General features: G+C 49.7%; 1 protein-coding gene across 1 annotated transcript; it reads right to left on the bottom strand.

The window, feature by feature from the left end:
- Positions 1-1,336: 1,336 nt before the first annotated feature.
- On the bottom strand, positions 1,337-7,605 carry ITPRIPL2 (ITPRIP like 2). The gene has a single exon (XM_045994028.1). The coding sequence runs from the start codon at positions 7,593-7,595 to the stop codon at positions 5,997-5,999; it is 1,599 nt and encodes a 532-aa protein (XP_045849984.1). The 5' UTR covers positions 7,596-7,605; the 3' UTR covers positions 1,337-5,996.
- Between the last annotated feature and the right edge of the window lie 6,236 nt (positions 7,606-13,841).

Here is a 13,841-nt window from a genome sequence, read left to right as displayed (position 1 = left end):
CGATTTTTTTTTTTCATAAAGGGCCAGAGAGTAAATATTTGCAGGACTGTATTAGTTATTCAGCTCTGCCAGTGTGGGCTGACTTGAGCCCGGGATAGTATATAAATGCATGCGCATGGCTGTAAAAATTTTATTTATAAAAATAAATACATTGCCAACCCTTGCTTAATCCATTCCCCTCCACCTTCCTGCCAGAGTGAGCCAAACTCCGAGGTGACCCTGCTGCCATTTCTTGCCTGAAGTGGTTCACCAGTATTTCCGGGGGCCATTCCAAACCTTTATCAGGGTGTCCAGCCCTGTGATCAAAGTGTGGCCCCCAGGGCCAGCGGCGTCACCAGCACGTGGGAGCTTGGTAGGAAAGCAGAACCTCTAGTGGCTTGCACAGTCCAGTTGGAGAAGCTCTGGCTTCAAGACCCCTGTATCCGGACACCTTCCTCCCTCTTCCACCTCATTCTTTGCCACTAGAGCCTCCTCCCTCCCGCCCACCCCCACTTTCCAGCCAAACTGAAATGCTCCGTTCATCTCTGTCCTTGATACATTGCTCTCCTGCCCAGCTCCCTACACTTTGCGAATTCCTACCAGCCTTTAGATCTCAGCGTAGATGTCGCTTCTTCCAAGCAGCCCTCCCTGAAATTCCCAAACCCCATGAGATCCCCTCTTCTGTGTTTCCAGAGACCTTCCTCACCATCACCCACCACACTGCATGGCAACAACGGAACTGCTTCTCACAGTGAGTTTGCGAGCTCCTGAGAGGGAGACCCTGTCCGTCTGGGTCACTTCTGCATGTGTCCTGAACACCGAGGACAATACCCAGTTACCAGCTACTTGTTGGAAACTGAGCAAAACACACCCACCGCTTCTGCCCCATGAACTCCTGTTTCATCAGCCTGTGGCTGCAGGTTCTCTCAACTCCAAGACTTCGAGGAGTCCTACATGATCTCCAAGATTCCATCTTTCACTAAGCCCTGTGGTTTTTCACTATTAGCAAATGTTTACCATTTGGGGAGCGCCCGAGGGCCTGAGAGATTTCTGATCAGAATTCTTGAGCAATAAATGAGCCACAGGCCAAGACTTGAATTGTGTTACAGGGTGTGTGTATGGGGGGAGCCAGGCAGAAGGTTCTAGGCAAGGAAAAAGACTTGAAGGCAGGACCCTGGGCTGCAAACCTACAGAGCTGTGAACTAACATCCTTGCCTGTCTGCGTGCAGTGTCAACTGTATACAATTATTCTAGCGTTGCTGAGTAAAAAAGACTCCCAGGCACCCAGATGCTGAAAGCGAGTGAGCCTGTGTAAGGAATCATAAGCCAGGGCTACCCAAATCTGACATTCAGTCTGGAGTTTTCTACAAGTTCCTTTATTAACAAAGCAAAGTATAAAAGAACAAGCCCCCCCTCCCCAAACCTCAAAAGATTGAAAGTGCAAATTTACTCCAACCTGAAACAGAAAACAAAAGGCTGGCCTCAACTGTTTAGGCCACACAAGTGGGGTGTGACCTAAAACTCCTTTTAATCACACAACTGTAGCAGCGGGATCATATTTGATTGATTAACCCTTTGGTCTCTGTTACTGGAACAAACCATATACTATGACTGCAGCCAACGGACTACATCATAATACATAGTTGGGGTCAGAATACACATTTAAAATAACAATAAAATAAGAGGAATGTTTTAAAGTCAAGTCACTGAATCAAGGCACAATTTTTTTTAAAGCAAAAGGTGCTAAAAATCTTCCTGATATCTGATATCTCAAAAACCAGATTACGTATAGTTTTTTTAAGGCTATGCTCTCTATATACATGATTGCGTATTATCTTCACCCTCTCCCAACTTATACTTGCTAAATTGCCATCAAATCATGTGCTATGTAGGTATAAAAGAAAACAAACAGTAGTGTCTAAGTAACAGACATGTGTTAAAAAAAAAAAAATTAACAAACACCAAGATGATAACACTGAACTTTTTTCCCTCTCAAGGATCACTGGAAATTAACAAGGTTCATTTCCCTCATTACTGGGGAAGGAGGTAATAGCCTTCCTCCATGTGGGTAGGGATAAGTGAAATCTTCTTCGCCGAGTTCAAAGGCCACATTTTACAGAAAGAGTGACTTATTCCAGGAGGTTAAAAGAGATGCTCTGGAAGCATGCATATTAGGTTCACCCCTTCCGAATGCCAGGATGTCAGTTTTGGTGGAAGCCAACAGTGTTCTTGGCGGTAGGAATGGTAACAAGCCTGAGAAGGTTGGCCTAAAGACCCAGCCCTGGTTTTCCAGGGTCCAAGGCCATCCACCATCACTGCTAAGCCACAGACTGGCATACTACTAAAATAAATGATTAATTTTAAAAGAAGTACAAAATACAAATAAAAAAGAAACAAGTTATTCTGCAATCCTTCCTGATTACTCATCGGTGAACTCTGAGGAAGAGCAGAGGAGTTTAGCCTCCACTCACCAGGAAGGAAATGCCAAGAACTGACCCCCAGTGGTTTGCTTGGAGGCTGTGTAGCTGGACAAGAACAGCTCCGGGATGGAGGGTCCTTCTGGGAATTGTGAGTTAAGTGTTATCTGTGGCCTTGTTAAATTTTTTTGTTTGTTTGTTTGTTTCTACAATAAAGCTTAGCTCTGAGAAAGAAGGGCTTGGAATATCACACCCCCAACTATGTATAACAACAACATCTCCAGAACAATAAATATAACCTTATACATACTTGGAGGGTTCGGCAGGGGTCGCAAACTGGTGGCCCCAAGGCTCAAGCAAATGTTCTGTTTGGCCCACGTGGTGTTTGGGACAATTCAAAATGATTTTGTTTAAAATTGAGAAAGTCTCACTTAAAAAAAAAATTCCTGATTTCCAGCCCCTCCTTACCTTTTTCCCAGCACAGAACTGACCAATGGCTGCCATGCTTAAGAGGGGCACGGTCCCCACCATCCACCCACCCACCCCTTCCCATACTGAGCTCCCTGCCTTGCTTCTGCAGGCTGCTGAGTTTGCGACCCCTGGTTTGAAATAGCACATACCTAAAAATGTGTTTCCTACCCAAACCTCTTACACCCTCATGTGATTTCCCCCCGGGGTTCCCCTTCTCCCCATCTCTTCCTTCAGTTCCCTCTTAAGGCCTCCCTCCTGAATTCTTCAGATTTCTCTTGGTTCTCTTGCTTCCCGTCTTCCTTCTTATAGCTTCTTCCATTCCTTTTGCAAAAAAAAAGAAAAAAAAAACTCCTTTTCTCAGCCCACAACGATGAGCCTTCCAGGATAGCTCCCAAGACTGGTCAGTGGGAGTTACTGAAGGGTATCTTTTGGAAAAAATGGCTGAGTCATCCTCCCCAAAACTTTTCTTTGGGCACTGGCTGGACAGTTAATCATTTCTTCTTCTTCTTCTTTTTTTTTTCTTTTACCATGAGCAATATTGAGGCTTCTTGTGTAAGAATTTTTGCGTACATGAATCTCTAGTACCAAGTATACACCAAAAATGTGTACATTTCAGAACAAGGAGATGACGGAGCCCTGATAAAAGACAGAACTGAGCTTAATTTAAGTGCCTCGGGCAACCATCACACCTGGCTAAAATGTCATATTATTTCATTTGTACACAGTACATGTTTGGGATCACTAAATATTGATCAAAATTGATCGAAATCTCTAGGTTTTGGTTGCCATGTACAGAGAACTATTGCTCAGCATGGCACTTAAATAAAACATTAATATTTTAACAATTCACAAACACAATGCCCCATTAATTAAAAAATAATAATAAAATTTAAAAATCTTGAGGATGGATGAGGCTTTGGGTAATTAGCCTTAAAATAAAAATACCAAAACACTACAAGAACAAAATGTTACCAGATTTAATCTTCAAAAGACTAGTTAAGATTTAAAAAAAAAAAAAAAAAAAGGAACCTATCAACTCAACTAGAGACATTTGGAAAGTTCCGCTTTTAAAGCTCTATCATCCCTCCAACAGCTTTACTATTCCCCACTTCAGTAGACTTAGTGACTACAGGGGGAATTGCAGCTGATATGGAGACAATATAAATATATATATATATAGACAGAGAGATCTACTTACTCTTTGCATCTGTTTTAAAAAGTAATTTTAAGAAACATTACGCAGTTTATATCTTTGCAGGAAGCTGGTAGACTGATCCGTTTGCTAAACTCAGTACCTTATGACCTAACACTGACCTTAAAAGCTGGGAATGACCTTTGCGATATCAAGAGGAACTGTCCCCAGAACAACCTCAAAGAGAAGGGACGACATTTGCAACTGTTTCTCTTCCAGTCCAAGGCTGCAAAAGATCTCAGTCTCTGCAGCTCTCGTGAGGATTCCCTGCAAATCATTTATTCACAAGGATTTCCTGCAGTGGCCAAGCAGGTCCCCTAAAGAAAGCTTAAAGAATTCCCTCAAAATAACTCAGAAGTTAAACAATGGCCCTATTCACGTGGCTATTTCTGACTTCCAAGTTTTACCTTTAAGAGTCTAAGGAAATACATGTCTTTGTCAAAAAAAATTTCAAAGTCCCAAAGTCTAACACTGGGTGGGACTGGCTGCATTTTCTATTAGGCAAGCAGATGATGGACTATTCTGAACCTAAACTAAACCTAAAGTGAGTTGGGGATATTTATGTGCAAAGAAAAAAAAAACAAAACAGACTGCTGGCAGGAGCCCAGGCCCCCTCCCCTCCTCCTCCCGCCCTCTCCTCTGCTGACTGCTGGTGGGTGGTCAGGGAGCACAGAGCCCAAGTTACTGAATTCTATAGGAAATGCTTTACAAGACCTGGGCCCAGTTAACCGCTCCTCCAATTTGGCCTTAGGACCACTTAAAGGCTGCCAGGGCGATGGGAGGGGAAACGTGGTAACCACTAACCATAAATGAGCACTGACCGAGAGAGCGAACTACACTCGAGGCACTAAGACAGGCATTTGCGCATTATCTCATGAAACTCAGAAATTCCCATGCAGAGGATTTTGTTCAAAAGGCTTCAAACAACAACAACAAAATGTTTCTATCTCCAGCCAGCAGCAAGCTCTGGTGAGTCACCTGGATAGGCAAAGACTGAAATGTCTCAAAACCCAATGTGTTTTCCCTGCGCACCAACGTGGCCCTAAACATGGATCTTTTGCTACTTTGCACCGCGCCTGGCTCACGGTGGGCTCTCCATGAATGGGTGTGGACTACTACATATTCCAGGTGGGCCTGTAGGGATGTTAGGCAAGCCTGCTTTTTTAAGACTGCACATTTCTTAATAATAAATGTAACTGGCCTCCCTTTCCCATGCAACACTTGGCAGTGGCAATTACCACAAAATGAAAGGACTGATCAAAATAAAGTGCTATTTGCTCTGGAAGTTTCTCTAACCAACTCTTGACTGCCTCTCAACACATATGACTTAATTCTTTGCAATCCTGTCAAACACCCATGATGGCACCACTTAAAACAACACATTAGTATTAATTTGAAGAGTGGAAACAGTGTTCCTCAGAACATTAGCCCCTAGAATAGAACTTCAATTCCAGTTGTAGATAAAGATTCAGACTTTTTAAAAGACAATCAGGAACCCAGGACAGAGCAAGTAGTTACAGCAAAAAAACAAAAACCAAAAAAAAAAACAAAAAACAAGAAACACATTAGCTTCTTTAAATGTGGGGGCGAGGGCACTTTCTCTGCAGCTAGTTCTTGCTTCCTTCATGGGGCTTCCCTAAAAGCTGGATCCTTCTGCAGAATCATTCCACACAAACCAACATTTGAACCAACTTTTAGCTGCTGGTGTTGGAGGACTTTCTGTAGCTCGCTCAGAATACGCCAGTGGGTGTGAACAAGATGCCATAGCTATACTGGATTGTGGGGCCAGGGGGGACATATACGCCACCAAATGTCACCCTTCCAATTTTCCAACACCTTTGGCACCTCATTTCCTTGCAGAAAATTGGCTTCATTGCCATCCCCACCCCATGTGGTGGAAGAAGCTTTAGGAGCATTAGCTGGGGCACTGTCAAGGTTTATGGCTGATCTTCAGGGAACCCCTGTGCCCGCTGACTCCGGGGTGGGGGGCACCTGTCAAGGTAGCGAGGACCCCCGTAGACCCGGAGAAGCTGGGGCAGCCTTCGCCAGGTGGACAGCAACCGCGATGCAGCAAGTTCCCGGGCTTGCCTGTCGAACGCAGCCAGGAGGTCAACTGGGGCGGCCTCACGCAGTACCTTGGGCAGGGGGCCCACCTCGGCAGCTGCCCCACCAGGGCCCAGGACGCAGTGGAAGAGTGTTTGGCGTCGCAGCAGGCAGTCCCTAAGGAACTGCACTAATTCTTCCAACCGCTCGCAAAGGTGTGCCTCGTCCCAGCCTTGAGCAGGAGCCCCCTCACGCAGCAGCACCGCCAGCAGCACTGTCTTGAGCATATATGAGGACAGGATGCGTCCCCACTGGGCAGTGGCCGCCGGGTCCAGCCCGCGGGCGCCCAGGTCTCGCAGAGCTTTAAGCAACTGCAGGCACTTGAGGTAGCAGGCACCTGGAGGGGCCCGTTCCTGCACCCAGCACAGCAGCTTCTGCTCCTGTCGAGCTGTGTTCACACCCCACAGTGCGTCCGTGCGCAGGCCTCCCGGGAGCTCGGACAGGGGCCCGACAGGTGAGGGTGACGGTGGTGGTGCCACGAGGAAAACGCCATCACCCAGATGCACAGCGGGGATGAGACGCACTGCCATGGACAGGCGGCAACAGCCATAGTCGGTGCGGCAGGGCAGGATGTGCAGGGTGGGAGGCTGTTCCAGGCCGCCCGAGGTCAGGCTGACCCGACAACGCCCCTCCAGACTGTAGCGCACGGTGGCCAGGGAGCGCTGTAGGTGCGCCTGGAACCAGCGCAGCACCAGCGGGGCAGAGAGGTGACGCCGCCCGAGCACGTCCACGCAGAAGCCGTCGGTGAAGGGTTTGCAGTCCCGGAGCCAGTGGCTCCCTGAGGCCCCCGGCGGCGCCTTGAGGGCGCACACGAAGCAGCCGTGGAAGGCTGGGGCCAGCGCGGCCTCCGCGCCCAGGCTCCGGGGCTCGAGCGCCACCAGCGGCGGGAGACGCAGGGGCACCAGCACATCGAAGCCGTCGGGCCGCCGGATTTTATGCTGCTCATAGGCGCTGCCCACCTGGATGAAGTCTCCACGGAAGGCCAAGGCCAGCGCCCCGCCGGGGATGGGGCCAGGGGACCCCCGGGCGCGGCCAGCCCGCACCAGCTCGCCCACGATTCGGCTCACGTGCGCCTTGCTGTGGCCCAGCACGTGCGGGGACAGGCGCAACTCGTGCTCGTAGTAACTCTCCAGCAAGATGCCAAGACTCGGCTCTGGGAAGTGTCCAGGAGAGAAGGTGGAGTGGCTCCCCAGGCGAAGAGACCCTGGGAGGAAGCGCTGCCGAACTGCGTGGCGACAGCGCAGGAGGATGTAGCCGAGGAGGAGCAGGACGGCTATCTTGAGCAGCGGGAAGCCGCCGTCCGGACCGTCGGGGGACTCGGCCCGGGCGCCCCCGCTCCCCCGGAGGACATGGTAGAGGCACACAAGGGCAGTGCAGAGGCCGGTCACCAGGGGCCAGAAGACGCGCAGATTGAGGGTGTAGTGCACCGACATACCGGGCGCCCGGGGCAGTGGCGGCCTTGCAGCCCAGGGCGCGAGCCCCGGCGGCGCCCCCGGCCCAGCATGCGGGCAGCGCCCAGGCAGCCCCGCGGTCCGGGTCTCCTTCGCCTCCGCGGCGGCTCCCCCCTCGCAGGGCGGGGGGAAGGCGCCCTCCAGCTCGGCCCCCTCTCCCAGCTCAAGTTTTCCTTCCAGCTGCGGCCCGCCCTGCACTCGCGGGCCCCGGGCCGCGCCCTGCGCCGGCTGCACGCCTGGTCCCGCCCGGCGGCCCTCCCCGCCCGGCGCCCCGGCTCACTGCCGGCGGCCAGCTTCTGACCCGGCCGGGCTTGCCTCCTACCCTGGGCGGCACTCCCGGGTTCCCTCTCGGCGCTCGTTCTCGCTCTCCTCCGCGCTTGTTCCCGTTACTCGGCTCCAGGAGTTTCCTCTTGTGAGGGGAGAAGAGTCCGCGCCAGCTAGCGGGGAGGAAATGCCGAAGTCTGAGCTGTGCGCGGAGCCGGCGGGTGGCGTGGCCCCCTCCCGGCCTCCGCCTTAAAGCGGCGCGGGGCGGCGGGAGGGACTTCAGGACGCGCCTGGAACTGGCTTCTCGCGGGCCACCGCCCCCCGCCCGCCCTTCTCCCCAAAGGCAGAACCGGGAAGGCCCTGATTCCGGGGCGGTGGCCTCGTCCTGGGAGCCTCTGGAGTGGTGCTCACATAAAGTTACACGGGGAAGTTGAAAAGCGGAGAAAAAGGCTCACACCCAGCGTGTCCCTCCCCGCCCCCAGCCAAGCAAGTCGTGGCGCTGGTGGCGTGGCAGGCTCTGGCACGGAAGTGGCCGCTGCCACTGGGCTGCCGTCCCGTATTCAAACCACTATTTACTGAGCACCTACTACGTGCCAGGCCATAGGCTAGGAGCTGGGGAAACAGCAGTGGGCAAGATGACCCGAGGTTTCTGCCCTTCGAAAAGCTTACAGCCTTTCTAAAAAAGGAAACCAAAAGAGAAAGGATCCCGTAGCAAAAAAAAAAAAAAAAAGCCGTTAAAGAAAAATAACTGCGTGAAAGAATGAGAAGGTGGGGGCTGCCCCATGGAAGCCCGAGGCTCACCGAGGGCTGAACCAGGAGCCAGCCTTGGGGATAACAATTTCAGCTTTTACAGAGGACTTCGTGTGTGCCAGTACTGTGTTAATCACCTTACACATACCCACTCCTCTCGTCAATCCTCTGAAACGTACACTATTATTTTCCCCATTTTTCAGATGAGGAAACGGGGGCATAGCCAGGTTGGGGGACTTACCCAGGGTCACACAGCTTTAGCAGAGCCGTGCCTTGAATACAGACATCTAGATCCAGAGAAGCCAGGGGGGTAGGACTCCGGGAGGGGTGCCAGAGAGTCCCCCACTCAGCTGCTGAGAATGTGTCCATGTCCTTTGTCAGGACCTGCACTGGGACCTCAGTCCTCGGGAAGCTTTGTTTCATTTCATAACAAGGAGCACTGCCTGAAATAATCTGAATTTGTTTAGTCAAACTGGATTTATTGAAATAATTATCTTTACTTATTTATGCTCATTGCACCTTCCCACCCCAACCCCCAAAAGAAAACATTTAAGGAGAGCAAAGGTGAATGCATTAAAAGTGTCAGAACTCAGCTGACCTCTGGGACTCAGGATGCGTAGGGTGGCTGCGGAATTAAGCATCGGGATGACTCCCAGGAAATCCTGGGCTGAGCCTCTTGGAGCTAAGGAAACCGGCTTTCAGATCCCACTACTATTAGCTATTAGCTATGGCTCATGGTCTACTAGTCCAGGTTCTTCTGATGCAAGTGACAGAAACACAGCTAAAAGAATACCTTACTGTGTCACATGAAGTGAGACGCTCAGGGAAGCCTGCTTTGGTACAGTTGGATACAGGTACTCTCCTTCCTTCTTCTTTTTTTTTTTTTTTTAAAGATTTTATTTATTTATTTGACAGACAAAGATCACAAGTAGGCAGAGAGGCAGGCAGAGAGAGAGGAGGAAGCAGGCTCCCCGCTGAGCAGAGAGCCTGATGCAGGGCTCAATGCAGGGCTTGATACCAGGACCCGGAGACCATGAACCCAGACGAAGGCAGAGGCTTTAACCCACTGAGGCACCCAGGCGCCCCTCTCCTTCCTTCTTAACTCTGGTTTTTTTTCTAGGTTGGGGGCATCTCTGCCAGGCCTTCTCCATATGACCCTGGCTGCTCTAGCCTTATCTCCTATTAACCTCTGTGCAGAGGAAAAGAGAGCTGTGCTTGCCTGAAAATTGTAGCACACGCCATTCCTAGAGAGAGTCTTGAGAAATATGCTAAAAGTGACCAAGTTCAGGGTACCTGGCTAACTCGGTTGGTAGAGCATGTGACTCAATCTTGGAATTCTGAGTTTGAGCCCCATATTGGGGATAGAATTTACTTTTAAAAAAAAATTTTAAATAAATAAATGGGCTCCGTGCTCAGTGGGGAGTCTGCTTCTCTCTCTCTGCCCCTCCTCCTCTGCTCCTGCTCTCTTTCTCTCAAGTAAATAAATAAATAAAATCTTACCAAAAAATAAAATAGGAATGTCTCGGTGGCTAGGTCGTTTAAGCATCTTCCTTCGGCTCAGGTCGTGATCCCAGGGTCCTGGAACTGAGTCCCACATCCGGGCTTGTTTTTCAATGGGGAGCCTGCTTGTGCTTGGGCTGTCTCTCTCTCTCTGGCAAATAATTTTTTAAAAAAATATAAACAAACAAACAAACAGTGGCCTAGTTAGAGAATGCACTGATAAACCTGGCCCGGACTGAGTTGTGTCCCCTCAAAATTCATATATTGAAACCCTAACCCCTAATGTGACTATCTGGAAACAGCTTTTTCTGTGGTCATTAAGGTAATAAATGGTTATAAGGATGGGCCCTAACACAGCAGGACTGCTGTCATTATAAGAAGAGGAAAGGTCACATGGGTGACTCAGTGGATCGAGCCCTGACTCTTGGGTTTGCTCAGATCATGATCTCACAGATCCTGGGAGGGCATCCCAAGTGGGGCTCTGTGCTCAGTGGGGAGTTTGCTTGGAGATTCTCTCCCTCTGCCCCTCCCCCTGCATGTTCACACACTCTCTCTCTTTCTCTCTCTCAAATTAATCTTTCAAAAAAAAAAAAAAAAGAAGAGGGGCGCCTGGGTGGCTCAGTGGGTTAAAGCCTCTGCCTTCGGCTCAGGTCATGATCCCAGAGTCCTGGGATAGAGCCCCACATCGGGCTCTCTGCTCAGCAGGGTGCCTGCTCCCTCCTCTCTCTCTGCCTGCCTCTCTGCCTACTTGTGATCTCTGCCTACTTGTGATCTCTGCCTGTCAAATAAATAAATCTTAAAAAAAAAAAAAAAAAGAAGAGGGGGAAAAGACAGAGAGGCCTCTCTCCATATATATAAACACACACCAAGGAAAGACCTTGTGTTGGCCAGGGACAGACATCTGTTGGCCAGGGAGAGAGTTTGCACCAGAAACCAGACCCTCTGCACCTTGACCTTGAGCTCTCCAGCCTCCACAACTATGGGAAAATAATTTTCTGTTGCTTAAGCCATTCAGTCTGTGGTACATGGAGCCCCAGCTGACGAACACAGTTGGAGGTTGGGGGAGCCCTGCCCAAACCAGGGGGACTATGGGAGGGGTATCCCGCCTAGAAAGTCACATCGCTATGCTAGAAAAGGGGGGAATCTTTTGGCATGCAAAAACAACAGGTGGCCACCATTTGGGGATAAATCTCTTAATCTCACTTTGCTTCAATCTCCCCTATAATCTCTGGAGGAGAGTGGGGAATTGAATAGAGTAACATGTTCTCCCTAGTGGAAATGGTGGCGTGCTGGCTTCAGCCATATAAAGAAGGGCAACTGTCGATCACAGGAGAGCAAACATTTTGTGTAAAAGGCCAGAAAATAAATATTTCAGGCCCTACAGTCTTTGCTGTGACTAGTTGGGTCTGCTATTATAGACCCCAAGCAACTGCATTCATTTTCTGGGGCTGCCTTAACAAAGAACCACGGGGGCAGGGCGGGGGGGTGTTTAAAACAACAGACATGTATTCCCTCATAGTTCTTGAAGGCAACAGGGCTGTGCTCCCTCAGAAGGCTTAAGGGGAGGATCCTATCTTGCCTGGTCCAGCTTGTGGTGGCCCCAGGCCTTCTTTGGCTTGTGGCCAGATCACTCTGCTCTAATCTCTGCCTCTCTCTCACCATAGGCTTCTCCTCTGTCTGTACCCTTTTCTGTCTCTTGGAAGGACACTTGTCACTGGATGCAATCCTAGTGATCTCATCTGGAGATCCTTAATTACATCTGCAAGGATTCTCTTCCCCAATAAGGTCACATTCGTAAGTTCCAAGGATTAGGACAGGGACATGTCTCTTTTGGGGAGGGGGCTTATTGGAACAGCCTCAGCTTCCTTTCTTATGGGTCTCCTTTGCTACTCACACTGCAAACCCCACTTCTGGCGCTTCTGGCCATCACATGCAAGGAGGTTATCCCCCCACAACAAACAATTCTCTGTCATACCAGCTGGGTGTCCTACAATTTAACTTGATTGTAACACACTATCTCCCTGGAGATGGTATCAGATCCCACAGGTTAAGAGCTCAGTCCCACCAGACTGCTCCCTGCACCTCAGACACCAATCACAAGTAGTAGGTCTCCCCAGATGACCTACTATTCTGTCCAACTTGGGTACATATTGGAGGTTCCTATAACCCCCTCCTCAAGTTTGATTAGTTTGCTAAAATAGCTCACAGAACTCAGGGGGGCATGTCTCGTAGTTTATTAGAGGACATGATAAATGTACTTCCATCCATATGGAGTTGGGATGCCCCCCTTTTTTTTTAACAGGGTGTCATGTCACCCTCCCAGTACGTGGATGTGTTCACCAGCTTGGAAGCTCCCCAAGCCTGGTACTAATTATTTAACAGAGAGAGAGAGAGCACAAGCAGGGGAGAGGCAGGCAGAGGGTGAAGAAGCAGCAGGTTCCCCACTGAGCAGGGAGCTTGACACGGGCTCGATCCCAGGACCCGGAGATTATGACCTGAGTTGAAGGCAGATGCTTAGCCAACAGAGCCACCTGCGCACCCCAGGCATGATCAATTATTAACTCAATTTTAGCCCCTTTCCCCTCTCTGGAGAAGTGGTGGGGCTGCTGAAAACACGAAGCTTCTCAACATGGTTTGGTCTTCCTGGTGACCAGACCCTATCCTGGAGCCATCCAGGAGCGCCCCCAGAGTCACTGCCTTAGAACAAAAGATGCTCCTAGTGCTGTTATCACCTAGGAAATTACAAGGGTTTTAGGAGCTCTGTGCCAGGAACCAGGCACAGAGACTAATATATATATTTTCTATTATCTCACAGTGGGCCACGATTCACCCCACTACACTGAGCAAATGGTGTATCACTGGTACTGTTTTTCCTGCCTCTAATCGGTTTCCATAGCTCATTTCCTCCAAAGAGTTTAAGGAACAGGCCTCAGAACTTTGCCCTTGGAAAATCTCCTGTATGTGTCAGAACAAACACAAGATCGTTTATTATTAATTTAGTACACGCCTCTGTGGGTTCTCACCTTGTGCCAGGCAGAGAGGAATGCCAAGGAAAACAGTCAGGGTGCTCTATCTACACACTATGGGTGGATTCAGAAAACTGCCACCCCTTCAGTGGCTTTTGATAATTATTTCCTTTCAAGTATCCTTTAATGTTTAATATTTGACAAGGGCCCCTCCTGCTTTATTTTTTTAATAGATCAGCAAATATATACACATGGTCCTTCCAGCATTATGATATGCCAGAGGTGTGTCCCTGACCACGGAGAAAGAATGACAACACTACCAGAGGAAGAGAGAAGGCTGAGGTGACTCATTTCTCACAGGAGGCTTGGGAAGGTTCATGGGGATGGGGATGAGACGTATGATCAGGCTTTGAAGGATGGGAAAGGACATTATGTTTGATAATATCATGGGCCTCCTGGACACAGCCTTTCCCGAGCAGCATCTCCTCGAATACTCAGGACAAGCCCAGTGAGGCAGTGTTGTTATCAATGCCCTTTTGCACACGGGGAAAGTGAGGCTAAGAGAGGGTGAGTAACTTATTCCAAGTCACACAGCTGGCAAACCTGACCCCAGAGCTGAGCGCTTAAACCTGGCACTTCACTCCCTTTCGCGTTGTAAAGGGTTTTATGGCACAGAAAGGGGGCATCCTGGGGAGGCAGGTTAATTTATGTGTCTATGTCCCTAACCAGGTGATGAGGTTCTTGGAAG

This window comes from Meles meles, chromosome 21, assembly GCF_922984935.1.
Source record: "Meles meles chromosome 21, mMelMel3.1 paternal haplotype, whole genome shotgun sequence".
Classification (NCBI taxonomy): Eukaryota; Metazoa; Chordata; class Mammalia; order Carnivora; family Mustelidae; genus Meles; species Meles meles.
The sequence above is the reverse complement of the archived record's forward strand: the minus strand, read 5'-3'. Positions and strand labels throughout refer to the sequence as shown.

Excerpts from the sequence above, each read along its gene's own strand:
- ITPRIPL2 (XM_045994028.1), bottom strand. The coding sequence starts at position 7,595 with ATGTCGGTGCACTACACCCTCAATCTGCGCGTCTTCTGGCCCCTGGTG.